A 21,421-nucleotide genomic window follows, 5' to 3' on the forward strand; every position below is an offset into this window, starting at 1 on the left:
TTCCATTTCACTGTATCTGAAGAAGTGTGCATGCACACGAAAGCTCATACCAAAATAAAAACTTAGTTGGTCTTTAAGGTGCTACTGAAGGAATTTTTTTATTTTACATGTTTGTTGACACCATCAATGGACTCCAAAACAAAGATGAAGCAAGATTTCCCTTTTGCAGCCCATTTATAGCATTTGTTTTCATTCCCCAATGGAAGTTCTGAAGCTTCTCTGGAAAAAAGTATAACTCTCAAATTTGCAAGAAAGGAGGTCTGTGTGAGCTGGATTCAATATATGCCTGTGTGCATTTATCTTCATGGATGGAGATCTGCTCCTGGTTTTATATTATAGTTTTAGAACAACAACAAAAATACTTTTTGCTATGTCTGAACTAAACAGGATGCTGCAGTTTCTTGCACATGGCAGTCAAAAGCTGCTCAACTCTGTAGCAATGCAGCAACTGAGGGATTATTCACACTTGCCTTTTGCCTTGCTCTTTCCAGGCACAGGTCCTCACTTAAAATTTACATGTCTGAGCATCTGAGGTTTTTGCCCCACAGCTTTCTCTGTGAAAATCCATTCTTTAGTACTCAATTGGGGCAAACATCAATTTGGGTTCTCCACAAATTGCCATTTGTTCCAGCTGAACTTTAAAAAGCGGGTTTTCACGGGGAAAGCTCTGGAGCAAAGAAAAAAGGCAGGAAAGGGAACTTGGACACAAAACTTTAAAGAGTGGACCCTGCCTGGAAAGAACAGAGGCAAGTGTGGATAAGCTCAAGATGCCATCTATGGTTTCATTGGTAACTGCTAGGCAGAACTGCTATAACAGTAACCTTTACATCAACCTTAAATCGTGGGATGTTCAGAGGTCCTGCAGAACCAATATCACTTTCTGATGAGGACATGCTCAACTGGCATGGAGCATCCATATCAAGGACAGTGTGTTAATTGGTCCCCAGATTAAACTGCGGATGCGGTTCTCAGTTGGCGCGTAAACTGGCACACCATTAAGGAACATGTGCATGCAGGACTTAAATCTCTCCCCCCTGCAATCTAATAGCACATGAAAAAAATAAAAGAGCCTTTGGTCTGGCATGTTTTGTTTTGATCAATTATCCATGTGACTGACAAACTGCAACACTATCTGCTTCCTATTCATTAAACAGACGTCTAAATTGAATTATAAGCTATTACATTGCACCTTGTAATTATATATTTGCTACTCAGGGTTCATGACTTCCACAGCATGTGATTAAAAAGGGACAACTCCATTTTAATTAGCCGAGTGTGCTATTTTTAGAAAAGTTTGATCACCTGCAGGACAGATTTATTTTTTATTTTTTTAAAAAAGTGTGTGGGGCAAGTTAATGGTTACATTAAACATGCAGTAAGATGGCATAAAAAGACAGGTGTGCAAACATGCAAATGTTTAAATCAGAAATTAAGAATAGCTTTGTAAACTATCAACAAAAAGCTATAACTGGCACATCTGTGCAAGGATTAGAAATGGCACATTTGTGATTTCATAAAGCATAGGGGACAGAAGGTACCAGCAGTTCTAGTTCTGAAAACATGACAAGAATCAAGAGATTTACTTCATCTCTCCTATAAAAGCCACTACAGTTGGTGAGAACCCTTTGACTGGGGTTTGGAGAAGTATTTCTTTCTTCCCAAATGCAATGATGATTCAGAAGAAAATAGTCCTGAGCCATTAACTCAAGAGAAAACATCCTAGTTTCAAAAATTCAACTACTGAAAATATAAAGAATATTAACCCAGCTTTTCTGACCAGTGCAATCCTGTCCCTGAGTTAAGAACCTGAATAAGGATAGGTACATTTGCTGGTACATTTTATCATATGTGGTAGACTTGTAGAGTAGCTAAGGGATTTTGGGAGATGATACATAATGAGATGGCAAAAAAATATTTAAGAGGAGTCCCCCAAAAAGACAAGAAGCTTTTCTCCTAGGGATAATTGGACTTGATGTACCAAAGAATCAAATGAATTTGTTTCTGTATGTGACTACTGCAGCAAGAGTACAATATGCCCCCACATGGTGGGAGGATGAAGTTCCTACGAAAGAAGAGTGGAAGTTGAAATTGATGAAATACAGTGGTGCCTCGCTAGACGAATTTAATTCGTTCCACGGGTCTTTTCTTATAACAAAAAAATTCGTCTAGCGAATCCCATAAGAATGCATTGAATTTTTTTTGAATTTTTTTTGCCCATAGGAACGCATTAATTGAATTTCAATGCATTCCTATGGGAAACCACGATTCGCTAGACGAAAACGAATTCGTCTAGCAAGGCAACCTCCGCTAGAAAAAACCTTTCGTTAAGCGAAAAGTTCGTTAAGCAGGGCATTCGTTAAGCGAGGCACCACTGTATGCTGAATTAGCAAGTTTAACTAGTAAAATTAGAGAACAGGACAAGACAGCCTTTAAGGAGGATTGGAAAAGGTGCGCAGCCTAGGAGTCATTTTGGACTCACAGCTGTCCATGGAGGCACAGGTTAATTCTGTGTCCAGGGCGGCTGTCTACCAGCTCCATCTGGTATGCAGGCTGAGACCTTACCTGCCCACGGACTGTCTCGCCAGAGTGGTGCATGCTCTGGTTATCTCCCGCTTGGATTACTGCAATGCGCTCTACGTGGGGCTACCTTTGAAGGTGACGCGGAAACTGCAATTAATCCAGAATGCGGCAGCTAGACTAGTGACTGGGAGTGGCTGCTGAGACCACATAACACCGGTCATGAGAGATCTACACTGGCTCCCAGTACGTTTCCGAGCACAATTCAAAGTGTTGGTACAGACCTTTAAAGCCCTAAACGGCCTCGGTCCTGTATACCTGAAGGAGCGTCTCCACCCCCACCATTCAGCCTGAACAGTGAGATCCAGCACTGAGGGCCTTCTGGTGGTTCCCTCATTGCGAGAAGTGAGGTTACAGGGAACCAGACAGAGGGCCTTCTCGGTAGTGGCACCCGTCCTGTGGAACGCCCTCCCAGCAGATGTCAAGGCAATAAGTAATTATTTTACTTTTAGAAGACAACTGAAGGCGGCCCTGTTTAGGGAAGTTTTTAATGTTTAATGCTGTACTGTTTTAATATTTGGTTGGAAGCCGCCCAGAGTGGCTGGGGAAACTCAGCCAGATGGGCGGGGTATAAATAATAAATTGGTGCTGCTCTGGTTTGCCAGAAGCGGCTTTGTCATGCTGGCCACATGACCTGGAAGCTATACGCCGGCTCCCTCGGCCAATAATGCGAGATGAGCGCTGCAACCCTAGAGTCGGTCACGACTGGACCTAATGGTCAGGGGTCCCTTTACCTTTACTATTATTATTATTATTATTATTATTGTAGATTATTTTAAAAATTATCATAAACATGTTAAGATGCTCGTAGGTTTGGAATAAACTCAGCAGTAAAAGATATTCTGAGAATAAGGTGGAGAAAGAAAGTATAGATTAATTATAAAATGTGGCAGCAATAGATAGAGGAAACCATGGAAGGGTGGAAGGGAAATTGATTATCTGGGAATTACATATCAGAAAATATTTGACTAATTGTATTTCATTTTTGGAATATATATATATGTATATGTATGTACAGGATTGCTAAATCCCTTATTACAGTGCAGTCCTGGCATTGTTGCAAAAGGATAGTGAAACTATGAACATATGATTATGGGAAACCAGTCTTCCAGATGTTGTTGGTCTCCAACTCCTATCTCCCCTAGCCAGTATGACCAGTGGTCAGGGATGATTGGGAGGGGATTGAGGGAAGTCACACAATGATGTTAATGGAAGTTATGATATTGTAAGAAATATTTTTGTGTTGTTTGTTGGTTTGTTTTGCTTGTTTGTATTTTCTTTTTATATAAAATGAATAAAAACTATTGTGTGTTTTTTTAAAAAAAGTGGTCAGGGATGATTGGAGTTGTGGTCCAGAAACATCTGGAGAGCCACAGGCTCCCCACCTCTGCTTTAAGGTGTGAACTGGAGCAGAGTGAGGTAGCCAAATTTGCTTTATGTTATACATTTTATATGGGAAGCAGAAGCTTTAATTGGATTTTCTGCCTCGAGCACCTAGATTTCTTGTGCCAATGTGTGAATTGATCCTTGCTCTTTTCAGTGTTGGACTATAACACACCAATATGATCTGGGACTTCAAATGAAAAGAAAAAAAGAATGCGTATGAGAAATCATTTCAGGGGAAATCAGCATTGCGGAATTGCGATACGTCCAGTGATACTTGAAGTATGCCGTGTTGGATTATAAGGGTCTTGTTAAAGTTTGGTCAAGAACCCAAGTGTCCAAGAGGAAAGAAAGAATGCAAGAGTGAGTCAGGGTTCAAGTGCTGTTACTGACTGTAAGACCTTTTCTGGAAAATGTGTTGCATCTCAGAATTCAAAAATAGACCAATCCTAGGTGAATAACCACTTGTCGGTATACTCAAACAAAACCACAAGCCTGCTTGACAGAACCAGCCATGGCACCACTAAGAACAATGCATATTTAGCTTTGAATTCTTTAGGGCTTCACTTAGATGCCTGCTCAAGAAAATCCTTCAGCTGCTGCTTCATAGACCTAAAGGGAACCTTTATGTTCAGAAGCATATTGCCTCTGAACACCAGATACTAGCGGTGGTTAAGTCAATCATGTCTGCTTGTGAATGTCCTTGAAGAACTGGCCGTCCTAAAAACAGAATGTTGAGCTTGTGAGTTCCACAGAACTCAGTGCTAACAAGACAAATTCAGATTACAGTACAGCGACTTTCTACCACCTTACTCTGGTATACTGTGACCCTGTGGCAATGCTTTAGTTATCCGTGCACTAGCGACACCAGCCTAGGCTACCATAATGCACTCCAGTTTTAATGATGGCTTGGAAACTTCAATCCGTGCAAAATGCAGCCAACAGGGTACTGCTAGGTGATTGGCAGTAAGAACATATGACATGATAACTATGTTGTATCAGTTACAGTGGTTGCCAGTGCATTTCCGCGCTCAATTTATGGTGCTGGTGTTAACCTTACAGCCCTAAATGGTTTTGGATGATGACCATCATCCATATCAGCATTCCTGCATGAAGAAATCAACTTCTGAGAACTTGTGTACCCACCTGTAAAAGCATTTATGCTTACAGGCACAAAGGAGAAGGCTTCCCCCCACATTTGTGGAAATCTGGGATTTGACAGGCTCTTCACATCTGCTGGAGATGGAAGTGTTAGGAGGCTGCTTCTGGTATGGAATACCTTCCTTGGACCTATACTTAGTGGAACCTTCTATTCCCCCCCCCGCCCCACCTCCAATGTTGGACACCGAAAATTCTGTTGCTATTTGTATTGTTTTGACTGGTGTATTTTATGTATTGTAGTATTGTTGTTGTTGTTTAGTCGTTTATTCGTGTCCGACTCTTCGTGACCCCATGGACCATAGCACGTCAGGCACTCCTGTCTTCCACTGCCTCTCGCAGTTTGGTCAAACTCATGTTCGTAGCTTCGAGAACACTGTCCAACCATCTCATCCTCTGTCATCTCCTTCTCCTTGTGCCCTCAATCTTTCCCAACATCAGGGTCTTTTCCAGGGAGTCTTCTCTTCTCAAGAGGTGGCCAAAGTATTGGAGCCTCAGCTTCACGATCTGTCCTTCCATTGTAGTATTACTGTATATTTAAAGGTAAAGGGGCACCTGACCATCAGGTCCAGTCATGTCCGACTCTGGGGTTGCGGCGCTCATCTCGCTCTATAGGCTGAGGGAGCCGGCGTTTGTCCGCAGACAGCTTCCAGGTCATGTGGCCAGCATGACAAAGCTGCTTCTGGCGAACCAGAGCAGCACATGGAAACGCCATTTACCTTCCCGCTGGAGCGGTCCCTATTTATCTACTTGCACTTTGAGGTGCTTTCGAACTGCTAGGTGGGCAGGAGCTGGGACCGAACAACGGGAGCTCACCCCATTGCAGGGATTCGAACCACCGACCTTCTGATCAGCAAGCCCTAGACTCTGTGGTTTAACCCACAGTGCCACCTGGGTCCCATTACTAACCAGGCCTGACCCTGCTTAGCTTCCGAGATCAGACGAGATCGGGCGTGTTCAGGGTAGTATGGCCGTAGACAGGGTAGTATGGCCGTAGACTGTATATTTATTTTGTATTAATATTGTTCACTGCTTTGGGGACCTTAGGCTGAGAACTAGTATATAAATAAACCACACCATACAACATGATCTCACTACTATGCCAAGATTTGGCTTATTGCATCATGCAAAATACCTCATGGTTATTGTGTGTCCCAATTTTTTTTTACAAAGTGTTATAAACATGCTCAATTTATATATCATTGTAAGCTATCTTAAAGAAAGTTCCCCCCTAAAAGTTATTGCTTTAACTATACTTAATAAATAAATACAAATAACTATGTTTCAAATGGCATGGTCATTAAAAAAAGACCTCCAAAATTTCAATTTCAGAATTAAAATGCTTCAGAGTTTTTTTTTGTTTTGCTTTGATATAAGCTGTCAAAAGCCCATATTTAGAACCAAAATTTAAGCACTACAAAATTCCAACTCTTCATGATATACTGTAATGAGCTTCTAGGGATATTATCAACTGACACTTGCCAGAAAATGTAGATAATTATCCCAACACAGGCTTATTGTTTTGCTACTTCTGCATGCCATACAACCTCAGGGAAACCCTCTTCCCATATATTCTTCAAATGGACATCTTTAATTTGACCCTTGCTAGCCCTTTACATTCCAATATGTTACTGGGCGTGGGGGTGCCTTTTTCTGGAATCTGTAAATACAGCTTAGATTGTGTCATTGAGGAAGATTTTTTTGGGGGGGGGGGTTAGAAGAATGTGATCTTTGGCTGCATGAAACAATGAATGCAAGGTCGAAAAAATCAATACTCAAGGAGAAAAGATGATGTTGGAAGGGGAGAGTAGTTGAGAATCATAAAAAGAGAAACAGCATAAATAAACTAAGATGACTGAAGAAAAGAGTGTGTAATCTTTGGGGTTTCATTCTTAACTATATTATTTCATCTTTGTCAGTGGCAAGCCCTATTTAACACGTTGGAGACATTATATTGCCTCAACTTGGAAAAGTGCACACACACACACACCTAGTGCTTTTTTCTAGGGGGATGCAGGGGTACACATACCCTTAAACATTTTGTGAATCTACGTTTGACCTCATCGAGGGGCAGTATTTCAATATGAGTAGGAAAATGAGAGTACCCCTAAACATTTTTTTTTAAAGCACTGTGTATAACAGAAGATTGTAGCCTGTTGAGTGGGTAAGCAAACGCAGCTGCTTTACTTGTTGGTAAACCATTGTTTCTCTTGAGAAATACATACTAGCTTTCAAAACACTTCAGAACTGAAGATACTATTTTGTCTGTACTGCCACTCTGTTGTATTCCCCCCCCCAAACCTACTCTAGCCAAGAAAAGACTTCATTCCAGACTTGGTCAGTTTCTGCAAGAAGAGTGGCAGTGGGAGAGAGAGAAAAGGAAAGAAAGTTACCCGCCCCACCCCGCCTCTGCTCCCCCTCCATAACCACCAAAACCCCACAAGTCTTGTTTGGATGGAACGGATACTTGCTTATCTCACATGTGCAGTGGTCAAGACAAGGATGGAGAGAATCCCCATAAGCTTGATTAGGAATTATTTGGTATTTATTTAAATCTTTCTATCCCACCTTTGTGCCTCATTCCAGGCAATTACAAATCATAATGATCTGCACAACTGTTTTCAAAATACAGTACTCAAAAAAACAAAAAAACAAAACAAAACCTTGAACCAGGAAAACATGTAACATAGCACACAGTGACTCCAATTGAGGGTCTATATGTCTAGCACAACACAACATGATTAAGGCTGCAATCCTGAGCACACTTTCCTGGAAGTTAGCTGAACACAAACTTTCTTTCTTGGGAGTAAGCACCACTGAACACAACAGGGCTTTCATCTGAGTATATAAGTGCATGGGATTCTGTTGTTAGATCTTCACTGGATGTGAAGTCAAGCTTACTTTATTGTTGTGAGGTTTAAACACCCCCAGCAAAAGAAAAGTCCACCACCTCCAACCAAGGCAGTCTATTCCATGCTCAAATAGCTCTTTTAATTTCATTGTACACAGGTTGTACATTGACAATAAAGGTATCATTATCATTATCATTATTTGGACGCTTCTAACATTTCTAAGTCCTGAGCATGGATGATGTGTATTTTAACTGATTTTATCTATATCGTCCCTTGTGTAACCTTGTTATGCACTACAATGTTAAGCAGCATATAAATTGTTAAAGCAAACAAAATACATTGCCAAAGTGACTGGGGCTGAATCGTAAACAAGGTCAGTTTTCTAGTTGGTGTCCTTCCAGTTCGATAATGTGATAATTGGGTCTTAGAACTCATGATCTGAAAACTATTTCCTTGGATTCTTTTATCAGGCAGAATTTTCACTTGTATAAAATGGTCAAGTAGAATATTTGCCTAACACTTCACAACACTACAGTTCATTCAGACTTCCCCTTAACACTTTGCTTAATAAAGTGGTACTCAACATATGCAAAACCAGAAGCTGTAACGTAAGCTTCTTCCTCTCTCTCATTAACAGACCCATTCTGGCTTCCAGAGAACATAGTGTTGCAATATTTTGTGCAATTTTAAAGGTAGCTTTTGTTCCTTGCACCAATGAATAGGATGCAACAAAGGAACTTGCATCAGCATAATTTAGAACATTTGCTAAGTGTACATAAGCTAGTTTATGTGAACATAGCTAGTGCACTTAGTATTCTCCATCCATTAATGAAAAGAGAAATTGCATGCAAAATTATCCAAGAGGTGAGAAATAGCAGCAGATGGCATGATGGGGCACCACTGCTGACTTGACCTATGATCCGGTGCATCACAGCTCCTTACCAAGAGAAAGAAGGGAGAGCAGTGAAAGTGCACCTGTAGGAGAATCAGATTGAGGCTGTACAAATGCAGTGGTGGAGCCATTCTCACTGCTGCCTCATCCCTCACTCTTCATCTCCAGGTAAGCATCGGTGACACAACATACGCCACAGCAGTCCACTCCTGGTGAGAAAATGTTAGTGACATTCTCATGGGTGGGGGCAATGTTTCATTTGTTTACTTTATCTCCAAGTGGACAAGGGGTCTTTGTGAGTGGATTTTCTTTCATTCTACAAATCTCTCTGCTGGTCTGCACTCTGCAACCTTCCTGTGTGATTGCCTTTCCTTAAAGAAACCCCATGATATCTTCAACTGCAAGCATGGGAAGAAGGGAGGCTATCAGCTGTGTGTCTGATGCCTGTTCACCATTATTTTTTTAAGCGAGGTCTTTTTTACGTTGCTGTTTCTTAAAAGCCTGTGCAATTTTTTTTAAGGTCAAAGGAACAGATTGTTTTAAAAACAAAACCAGTGAGTACACCAATCCCATGCTTAAAGTTGAGGGACGAAGAGAAAGATGTTATGAGGCAACTTCTCCCATTGTTTTTTTTCCCCAGATCAGGAAACTTAGGCAGCCAGCGCTGTAGAAATGTTTAATTGAAAGAAAAATCCACATACATCACCATGACCACCTCACAACAACGAAGAAACCTTAACTCTACCTCCATCAAACTTTTGATGCTAATACATATCAGCTCAAACTTCTGAGCTAATACATATAATTGTTCCAACATTTGAAAATAAGAGGAATGTTATGATCTACTTGAACATGCTTGAACATCCCATTGGCATCATTCCCATTCTCATGGCTACCACAATTCTTGATTCTACTGGCATCTCAAGTCCTGATTGCCACATTTTTGTTTACATGCAACAGTCACTGTTACAACTGTTAGGGTTTGTACGCATGCAGACCTAGAAGCTTCAGGGCCTCCAACAGCGTGGTCAATTGCAAGCAGGGCAGGCCATACATCAAACCACTGATACCCATCTCAAATTTGCAGCTCTGCACATGTTCCATATGAATGCAGTAAAACCCAGCCAGCAGGAAGAGGGTTAATAGTACAATTCCCCATTGTTCAGCTGAATCAATAAACTACATAACAAGATAGAAAATGTTCTGACCTCAGAAGAAATGCTTGTGCCCACAGGGGACATAGACTAGAGAGAGAAACATTATTTACAATAAAATTTCATTTGAACTCATAGACCAGGTCTCTAATCACAAATGTGGATCTACAAGGATTTACTTTAGTCTGTTAAGTGCTAGCTCAAACCTGCCATCAACCATGGCATACCTTCCAGAATGCCAATAATTGCTTGCTATCTTTTTAGTTTCGGGACTTGAAGTAGCTTTGCACGACCTTATATTGTAAAGACCAGAAGAAAGCTGGAGATCGTCACGCCTAGTACAGGATTTAAGAATTTATTGCAGAGCGTCGGGAGGAGCTACCATTAAACACACATTATCCTATTCAATACTGAAGGCTGTTTGTTCCATATTCAAAGCAACCGATGTGCACCAGGCCATTAGTGACTGTAGGGCATTCAGAAGACAGTTTAAACAAGCCAGGTTGTTATAGAGGCAATAGTATATGCCCAGACTGAGGCAGCTGCCTCAGGTGGCAGAATCCAAGGGGCACCCACACCACCACCAGAGAAGCAAACAGAAGTGGCCGTGGCAGCTTCCGGTTTCTAGCAAAATCTTGTGAGAGTCCTGCAGGTCAATGTCACGGGGCTCTTGCAAGATCTTGCCAGAACCTGGAAGCTGCAGCCGCGTGATCCTGTTAAGTGAGGCTTTGGCAGGGGCAACCAGAAGGGTGGGAAGCACATAACATGCAGCACATGCACAGGGCAGCACTTTCATATTTCGCCCCTGGTGGCAAAACGGACCGGGCCGCCCCTGCATCTACCAAGGGTTGCATTAAACAGCTGCCAATCGGTTACTCTGGAGACGCTAATGTTCAATGATATTTCTAGTGATCTTTTTTTCAGTTCCTTTTCTTTATGCCATTCATAATATTGCAAACTCCTGCCTCCTTCACCGGGAGGGGGGGAAGTCTACACTCCTCCTCTGTGTGTCCATTTTGCTGTCGAATATGGAGCTGCCTCATCCCTCATCCCTCCTTCTCTGTGACTGGGGCAAAATGCATATTGAAACACATGAACCTGCCATCATTGTGTCTAGTTTGGCATGGTGCTATTGTCCATTGAGCACCTGAAGTGAAGGATGCATGCACAACATTAACAAGGTTATGAAGAATATTTGTCATGAGCTGTTGCACACTACTACAAGCCTAATACAACCCACTATGGTTAAATCTGAGTTTGCCTGCTATAGCTTTATAATAAAAAATGGATTTCCCAAACAGGCTGATTACTTAGAATGTTGAAAACATTCAACATATATATTAATTCTAGACAACATTTGTCTAGAATTATGTCACTTCTAGAGACCCAGATCAACAGCTTAAAGCACAAGCTTGTTTTAAAACATGAATAATCAAATAATTGGTGTAAACAGTGCACTAATGGACTGCCACCTTCACCCTTCATATAAACCTACTTTCTATTAAAGTTTTTATGTCATTTATTGAATCTTATAAAATGTAAGTGTGCATGTCTAATGAAAACTGTTTTTGCCAACATACCTTAACTTAAAATATAAAAGCACTATTAAAATAGACAAACAAAATCTGCCAAATGAAAACATATACTTTAAACTAAATTTGCTTTAGGTAATACACTCTTCAAAATAGAATAATAAGTTTCATCCTACCTATGGTGGTAATAACAGTGCCAGCAAAGAAGAAGGAACTTCCCAAATCCCAATGACTGTTAGACGTGTTTCCTTTAGGATTGACTCCTGCATTTATTGCTGCCACTACTTGCTGCAAGTTTAAAGAGATATTTGTCAATATTTATGAAACATAAACAAGAATGTTAGAATACAGTGTTTTGTATGGTATGTGAAGATAAAGTAACTTATCAAATGTCAGCTGATGAAAGAAAGAGACAGAAATTTTGGGTGGCATTATTCAACTGGCTTCACTTTTAGCAGCATCTAACCGAAGCTTGAAATATAATTAAATTCAAAATATTACTCATCTTTGCAACTCTTGGTTACTCTTCATGTCTTACATTGCTACAAAATAAAGAGTTTGTTGCGTCACTAGAGGTTCAATGCAGAGGCTAACTGCTGGTGTTAGAGGGCAGAGAAAGCCTCTAATTTCAAGTTTCCTGAAAATTCTCTTGATCCTAACTGAGAACTATCACATGGGCATTTAATGGCCATTATACAATGCAACATATACTTAGAGCCTGGGAGATCTAACAGCATAGCATTTCGTTTCCTCTTCTCTTGCTGTACCAGTCACATTTTGCATTCCTGGGACTCCAAACTGCCTGAAGCTTCCATCTCTGATCGAACACCGAAGGCCATGGCTGGCTTTGATTCTTGTGGCTAATGAAAGGCACTTTGAACAGAAGCATGATACTCTCTAGGAATGTCAACAGGTGCCAGGTAAACCTCCCCCTCCTATTGAGTGGTTGCTTCGAGGAAGATGGTGAAAACAAAAGCATATGCCTGGGTCAGAGGAGGCAAGTGGGCGAACTTCTGATATTTCCAGGTTCTTACGGAGAGGAAGGTATGGAATGGAGGGTATCATAGGAGAGAAGATGGCAGGCACTTAACATTGGTTGTTCCTGCTCAGACACCTAGCCACCCACACACATAGAGACTTGAGTAGCCATGGTGTTTAGATACCACCCTGCCAAGTGAGCCCACAAGAAAGCAACTCTCATTCATTGTTTCATCCTGGATGAGGTAGCTGGCCTGGTGTGGATTACCGAGACCTAGGTGAGCATGCTAGGGGTTTGGGGACCTTCCTGATTTTGCCTGCCTGGGTACTCAGTAAAGCAACAGTACAGACCAGAGGGGAGGCTTGGCAATAAAGTCCATCATTCTCACCAAGAAACCAATCTATCTGGGAGCTGGATGTAAGTGTTTGTACTTAGTGTTGGATTGCAAAGACAAGTCTTAGTCTACCACCCACCTCACTGCACAACCTCTTCCCAGACTGAGCAGGCAGAAGTGGTTCTGGTGATATGTAGGAGAACCCCGTAAGAATAGCCTTGGGAGACTTCAATATCCTCTTTATCAATAAGAGGAAACTGCATAGTGCAGAATGAGGCTGCCAAGTTGGTGAGTGGGACAGCCTGGTGGGACCACGTATAACTATTCCTGAAAGCATTCCATTGGCTGCCAGTAAGCTAACAGGTCCAAGGCAAGGTGTTAGTCTAACTGGCTTAGACTATTCAGGTAGAATCCAAAACAATCCTGTTCACCAAGTCATTTGATAGGAAAATATACTGTTTCTTGTTATTTAACTGTTAGCATATTCAATTGCTTTTAAATGCTCTCTCTCTGTGTGTGTGTGTGTGTGTGTGTGTGTGCGTGCGTGCGTGTGTGTGTGTGTGTCACACACACACAAACCCATCTATCTATCTATTTTATTGTTTGCCAACTAAGGCTTCTTTGGGAGGAATGATGGGATTGAAAATAAATAAATAAATAAGCAAGCAAGCAAGCAAAATGCATATCTGGGATTTTGACCCTAGGAACATATTTAGGGCTAACCTTTTGGAAGACCTGGTCGAGTTATGCTTCTGTGAATAAAAACTCTGAAACCACAGGTTTCAATGTTGAAACAGCCAATAAAATCAATGAGGTCCTACACACTAAATTGTATGTATGCACTTGCCTGCTTGATTACTCATGATTAAAACTCTTGAGAGCTGTCTAACTTGCATTGAAGTAAACTGCTTTATGGATAAGCATGTCCTGTACATTTTTGGAGAAAATAGTGGAATATTAATGTCAACATTGAATACTTAAGATTTCGGATAAAATAAAAATACATGCTCAAAACAATTTGTTTGGAATAAAGATGATGTTCAGTGCAGCTGAAAAGTATGATAAATAAAGAACTTTACTTTTCATTGCTTCATTGAGAACTGATTTTAAAAGCTGTATCTCAAAAGAGTGCTAACTTAAGCCTTTATTTTAAAATTAGGTAAAATCCTGCAGGCCTAAAAGTTCCCAAACCTTTATTTTATTGAATCTGTAGTTGCACACTTGATAAATGCTATTTTAGACACCAATTCCAAATTTTGCATTAAGTTCCACTGATCTGGTTTTAACGGAACTCATTTCAAAACAAGGGTGCTTAGAATTATACACTTGCACCCCCAATCATAGAAACACTGGGAGCATATCCACATCAGGCCCATTACACAGATGTAAGAACCACTTGTTTTCAGTAAAGCTCAGGTCCAATTTAAATGTAATGGAAAGCGAGCAAGAAGTACCGCCCCATATAACATTGCATGTGCCTTGCTTCTACAAACATGTCGCCTTGCCTCTGTCTCCACTGTAAAAACACCAGGGGTTAGCAGCCCAGCCAGATACTTTAATGGTGTGCTACCACTGCACATGTTCTCGAAGGCACCAACATGAGTCTGACCAAACTGCGGGAGGCAGTGGAAGACAGGAGTGCCTGGCGTGCTCTGGTCCATGGGGTCACGAAGAGTCGGACACGACTAAACGACTAAACAACAACAACAACCGCTGCACATGTAAAAGCTGAGGGCCCAGCTTAAAATATAATTTTAGGCATGGGTGAGTAATTCTTGCCTACCCAGCACCATGTTTAAAAAGAAGCCTTTCTATGTCTACATACTTAGCATCACATCTCTATGCACCAGGTTCAGTTGTAGCACCACAAATATAATTTATATAATTTACAAATATAATTTATTCACTTGCATACAAACTCCAATATTATTTCTGGTACACATTTGCACCTACCTCGGATTGGGACACTAGTATGCCCTTTCCTATGAGTAGTTGTGCTTCCAGACTATCTCATGGGGCAGACAAAAGGCATATACTCCATGATTCTATTCTATTCTATTCTATTCTATTCTCTCTCTCTCTCTCTCTCTCTGTGTGTGTGTGTGTGTGTGTGTGTGTATTCTCTGTGCATGCACACAACTTTTTAACCCAAAGGCCCCCAAAGTGATAAATAGTATATCAATACAACAAAACATAAAAACATACAATCAAATTACAATCAAATACAATAAATCAGTCCTCAAAATAACAATATCAAACAGATACTAGAAATGAATACCTATAGGGGGGGGGGCAAAAAAGGTTTTGCTAGCCAAATAAAGGATGCTATCCCCAACCCAATATCCCATACACTTAGGGTCCAGAAACCTGAGCAGATTATAAACACTTGAAAAGCTTGCCCCAGCTACTTATCCCATTTCAATTATTATCCATTCTCTTTTAGGCCATGTAGTCCAACCCCCTGCTTGATGCAGGAAATCCAACACTCAAGCATCCCCAACAGAGCAAGAGCAGCTGGTGTGGTGGGGGCAATGCTGGGGAGCTGCCCTCCCAACACCAAACCATAGTTTGCCTGGACAGACACTGGGCTGTGCAGCAGTGAGGTCAGCGCTGTATGAGTGCACCAATAGACGTGTGGAATGGCTCCATCACTGTGCCTGCACAGCCCTGGCCTCACTGCTACTCAGTCCCAGCTCCAACGAAATAAGCTACAGCAATCAGTGTGTGGAGGGTGTTTCTGTGGCACTGCCCCGCCACACCTGGCATTCCTGGTCAAGAGGTTTCCACTGAATGTTAGACTAAAGGGGCTCAGTGGTAGATTATTTGCTCTGCATGCAGAAGCCACAAGTTCAATGCCCATCGTCTCCAGGTAGGACTGGGAAAGGCCTCCTGTCTGGAAGCCTAGAGAGCTACAGGCAACACTGAGCCAGATGCACTAATGATCCAACTAAGTAAAAGGAAGGTTTATATGCTCCTAAATCTAAATTCCTCTAAGTCTGTTAGATCTAGTCCAGAGAACAAGTGTATGGAGCTATTGGTGTATCACGGTTGTATAATAATGAACAGTACGGGTAGCAATTCCAAAAACCAATTTGTACAACCATTCAATTCATTCATAATTCTAGCAGGCGGAGATACCTATTTGTAGTTATGAAAGCATTTTATACCACCTTTATGCCACCGAAGTGATTGACAACAGCAAAATCCCAATGTGCTTAAATAGATACGTCATAACTAGGCTTGCCATTCGTCAGGAAAATTCCTGACATGTCCTGGTTTTCAGGTGTGAAAATATGGCAACCCTAGTCATAACCACAATACATACTCAAGCATTTGGTGATTTTATTTAGCTAAACTGGATCTACGTAGATCTTTCTCCCAACTGAACCATATGGGTATGTTGGGAGCAACAGCCAAAGAAGGGATCCAAGAGCTCAAGAAGTTCTTAGGATTCTGACCACGTGTTCCATAGCATGGCTATATAATAATACTAGCATGAGCCAGGGGGACAAAGTCACAGAGAACTCCTCCAGACATGCCCAAGGCTTACACAGGCACAGTGGAGCCCATTGTTTTACTTTCAACATGATAATTTGTTCAAAAGCTACCTCATGACATGAAGCTTAGATTTCTGGTCAATCCAGTCCATTCACCACCTTTGAATAAGTCACAAGTTTGACACTTTCTAACAAAAACATTTTCATTCATGCACTACATCAGCATCGAAAATTCTGCCCATGCATGTAAAAAGTTAACTAGGGAATGGCCAAGCACAGTGGCACTAGTGCAGCCCTCTTAATACTGACATTGCTGGTACTTATCTGGACCACAAAGGACAGGGTGGTAGGCCCGGGATTGTGTGGACATACCGATCGGAGCACCAGATTGGCTGTGCTGGCTTGCCCACTCAACCCTCACTTTGTCACTGTCCTGCCCTGCAGCCACACCATCAATCTAATACCCTAGGTGTTGGTACCTGTGCTTCATTGCACTGAGTGCTTTTGCTCTTAACATCAGGAATGACCCAGAAGAGAGTCCCTTCTGCATTACACTCTACCCTTTCCCTTTCTACAACATCCATGAGTGTATAGTTAACAGAGGACCCATTCCTTTTGGAGGTTTGTAAGAAGTAGAAAAGCATCTGTGCAGGGTATTGATTTAAAGTAGCTACCACACAACTGCTTCTTTGGTTGAAGCTGGATTGAGATAAGAACTAAAGTACTGTATAGTGTGACTAGGTATATTCTTATATTTTTATTTTTTCAAACTTATGCATTGCTATCATCACTGAGGATACTGTTAATAGTGTCCCAATATTAACTGCCCGAGGCAATGGAGAAAACAAGATATTCCACATAATCTGTTTGTTCACAAGGCTGTTACCAGAGTAGGGCTTTCAAAAACTCAAGTGGAATTTTGTCATGCGATGGGAAAAGTGGAGGATGTATGGAGATATGATACATGCGTATTCTTGACAATACTTAATGCAGGGGTGGGGGACCTGTGGCTCACCACAGGGAAGGAATTCAGGAGGGAGCCAGATAGTCCCAGCCAACCTAGTTATTTTACAGGGCAAGCCCTGACTACCTAATAGCTTTGTTATCTAGGAGTCTCAGTAAATTTTACTTGTGTTATGTTTCCACTACTCAGGTCAGCTTGCCTCAACCTGGTTTTATACAGGTAGCCTACAGTCCACCCTTAAAGATGTTTCTTACAGATATATTTCATGTCTATGTGGAAAATCAAGACTAATCATAAATCCCTCCACCTAGAAACTGCAACATTCTCAGTAGGATTACACAACAAACCATAAAACCAATAGCACTTTGCAGGGCACATTATTGCATTATCAGGCATTCCAATGCAAACCACATGTTTTTAAACAACTCACTGGCTTTCCCATAAGAAAGTGGTCACCCCACTTGCGACTTTGGCTATACTATGCATAATCGTGTGTGTGTGTGTGTGTGTGTGTGTAGCCACAGGAACCTATAAAATTTGATAACCCATTAAATCATTTAACTTCAGATGTATTTGACACTGTGATGGATCACCATGTTAAAATAAGTCTCCCTGGGGAAATACTACATTAAAATGAAGACAGACATAAAAGGTCAGTTCCTCAAGCTGTGCATATTTCTGTTTGATTTTACAAGTGATGATTTAGCCTAAGGTTACGTGCAACACATTCCAGTTTCTAACCATTTATATCAGTGAAATCCCATTACTTAGAAACCAAATCCAGCATGGCTGGATTACACCATCTGTAATAGCAGTAGAACTAATAGCACAAGGCCACTGAAGAAGAAAACTTCCATGAACAACTCATTCACTGCAGGAATGCATATGACCTAGACTTCCGATAACTGAACCTGTCAGAAAACTAGTTCACCTATGCACACATTTAGAGAGAGAGAGAGAAAATGTTGGCATATACTGAAAAGAGGCCCAGAGTTTTGAGTCATCTGAATAAGCCCATAAACAGCTCACACCTGTGGGTGTTGGTGGTGCAACCATGCAGATTGCCTGTGCTTTTAAAAAGAGTCCTAATTTGATCTTGTAAGTACAGTGGAACCTCGGTTTATGAACACCTCGGTTTATGAATTTTCGGTTTATGAACGCCGCGGACCCATCTGGAACGGATTAATTCACTTTCCATTACTTTTAATGGGAAAGTTCGCTTCAGTTTATGAACAGACTTCCGGAACCAATTACACCCATGTTTCAGTTTATGAACGCTTCAGTTTAAGTACTCCGCGGACCGTCTGGAACGGATTAATCCACTTTCCATTACTTTCAATGGGAAAGTTCGCTTCAGTTTATGAACGCTTCAGTTTATGAACAGACTTCCGGAACCAATTGTGTTCATAAACCGAGGTACCACTGTACTGTAAAAGTGTCACAGATTATTTTAGTTAGAAATCAGGCAGTATTTGGAATACTGTATAACATATTATCCTTTGTGTACACCAAAAAGCATGACAGTAAATAAGGTGTCCTTCATTGTTGATTAAATCCAGGCATCCCCAAACTGTGGCCCTCCAGATGTTTTGGACTACAATTCCCATCTTCCCCGACCTGTTAGCTAGGGATCATGGGAGTTGTAGGCCAAAACATCTGGAGGGCTGCAGTTTGGGGGTGCCTGATTAAATCTCTGGTTTGGGATATTTATAGAGGCAGGAGTTGAGAGACAAAAGCATGTTAATGGAGAAGAATCCCAGAATCATATAACTGTAGAGTTGAAAGTGGCCCTGAGGGTCATCTAGTCCAGTGTTTCTCAACCAGTGTGCCTCCAGATGTTTTGGGACTACAACTCCCATCATTCCTGACCACTGGTCTTGCTAGCTAGGGATGATGGGAGTTGTAGTCCCAAAACATCTGGAGGCAGACTGGTTGAGAAACACTGATCTAGTCCAACCACCTGCAATGCAGGAATCTCAACTAGATCATACATGACAGGTAGCCATCCAACCTCTGCTTAAAAACCTCCAAGGAAGGAGAATCCACAACCTCTCATGGGAGTCTGTTCCACTGTCAAACAGCTCGTCCTGTAGGAAAGTTCTTCCTGGTGTTTAGTAGGAATCTCCTTTCTTGTATTTTGATTCCATTGGTTCAAGTCCTACCCTCCAGAGCATGAGAAAACAAGCTTGCTCAATCCTCCATGTGACAGCCCTTAAGTGTTTGAAGAGGGGTATCATATCTCATTTCAGTCTCACTTTTCCCAATTAAAATTCATTTTGTTAGTTTTGGCCCAGTTCTCTAATCTGCCAAGGTTATCTCAAATCCCAATTGTCTTCAGTGGCCTTGGCTACCCCTCCCAGTTTGGTGTCATTTGCAAATTTGATTACCGTAGCACCTCTTCAATAATTTCATCCAAGTCCTTTATGTTGAACAACAACAGGCCCAGGACACAAACCTGTGTCACCTTCCTTGGCACTTTTTTCCAGGATGACAATGAACCATTAATGAGTACTTGTTCAGTTCAGTTATCTCATCCAGGTCTTCTTTTCTCACCTTTTTGAAAATTGGGACAACATTTGCCTGTCTCCAGTCTGCAAGGATCTCACTTATTCTCTAGTAATTCCCAAAGAATTACATCCACAAGCTCCTTTAGTATCCCTGGGTGCAGCTCATCAGGCCCTGGAGATCTGAATTCATTTGAAGTAGCTAGATGTTCCCTACCCTCTTTTCCTATGTTGGGCTGCAACTTCCTCCTTGTATTGTTTTTTCTGTTAACAATAGGCTGTGCTTTCAATTTGGGTGAAGATAAGAAGCAAATAGATGTTAAGCAGTTCTGCCTTCTCTCTGCCAGCCCACAGCATTCCTCCATCTTCTCCAAGCAAGGGGCCTACTACTTGCTTATTTTTCCTCTTGCTTCAAACATTTTTTTTATTTTTTAAAACAAAATAAAACAAGGAATTTGCTTCAGAAGGATGTATTTGAGAAGCAAGGTGAAAGTGGAGCTAGGCATTCAGTCATATGGTGCAATGCAAAGAGATTCCCCTAGTGAAGGTCTACTGCATATAGGAGAAGTGCAAAAGGAAATGAGAAAGAACGGCAATCCCATCTCTCTACCAGCAGCTCCATATAGCCAAATGAAATCCCAATTAACATTTTTTTGGTAGAACACTGAATGTGGGTGCCACTCTGATTGCCAATGTCACCCACGTAATGCTTGCACCATAGAGATGATGGTGAAAGTATACAATTGGGCTGAAATGTGGGACAATTGTGACTTGTAAGAATGGTCTCATTTATATATATTTATTCTATTTATTTACAAGACTGCTTACATATCCTTCATCATAAGGTCCCTGGGCAGGTTACAACAATAGGCAGCAATAGCTTACAAAAAGAGGTAAAACTATTAAAATCATAGCAGAAGTAAAACCTTTCCAAATGGTACAAAATAGTATGAATTCATAAAATGGGGTGGGTCCCACAAAACAAAATAACTATCAAAGGCAAGGGTCATAGCTGCCAAGTTATCCCTTTTTTAAAGGGATTTTCCCTTATGCTGAATAGGCTTCCTCGCGAGAAAAGTGAAAACTTGGCAGCTATGGCAAGGGTAAAGATGTGCGTCCTCAACGTATGTTGTATAATGAATACACTAGAAATCTGTGGAGAGGGATCGCCACAATTTAGGGACTAACACAGAGAATGCCTTCTCCTAGACCACCACCACCACCCCTCTGAGGGTGGCAGAGTTACCAAGAAAGTCCCCCCCCCCTGCAGATCAAGAAGGTCAGTAAGCCTGGAGACAGTCCTTCAGATATTTGATGCCAGAGACATTTAGGACTTTAAACACTAACATGAGCACTCTGAATTGGTCCAAGAAATGAATTGGCAATCAGTGGAGCTGATTTCAAACAGGGTTATATGAGTTCTAATTGAGCCCCAGCCAGTAATCTGGCTGCTGCATTTAAAAACAGCTTGCCTTTTCACATCATCTCTAAGGGCAGTCCAATGTAGAGCGCAATGTAAACAATCCAATCTGGAGGTAACCACAGCATGGAGCACAGTGGCCAAGCCATCTCTTTCAAGAAGGACCACAACTGGA

General features: G+C 41.4%; 1 protein-coding gene across 3 annotated transcripts in view; it reads right to left on the bottom strand.

Annotated features, from left to right (window-relative positions):
* The window catches only part of KCNK2 (potassium two pore domain channel subfamily K member 2), a 129,986-nt gene that overhangs the window by 62,756 nt on the left and 45,809 nt on the right, over positions 1-21,421 (bottom strand). For all 3 annotated transcript variants that reach the window (XM_035111325.2, XM_035111324.2, XM_035111326.2), the window contains exon 3: positions 11,725-11,836. In XM_035111325.2, the coding sequence (XP_034967216.2) occupies positions 11,725-11,836 (112 nt within the window). The remainder of the gene's footprint in view (positions 1-11,724; positions 11,837-21,421) is intronic.

Source organism: Zootoca vivipara, chromosome 3, assembly GCF_963506605.1.
Source record: "Zootoca vivipara chromosome 3, rZooViv1.1, whole genome shotgun sequence".
NCBI classification, from domain to species: domain Eukaryota; kingdom Metazoa; phylum Chordata; class Lepidosauria; order Squamata; family Lacertidae; genus Zootoca; species Zootoca vivipara.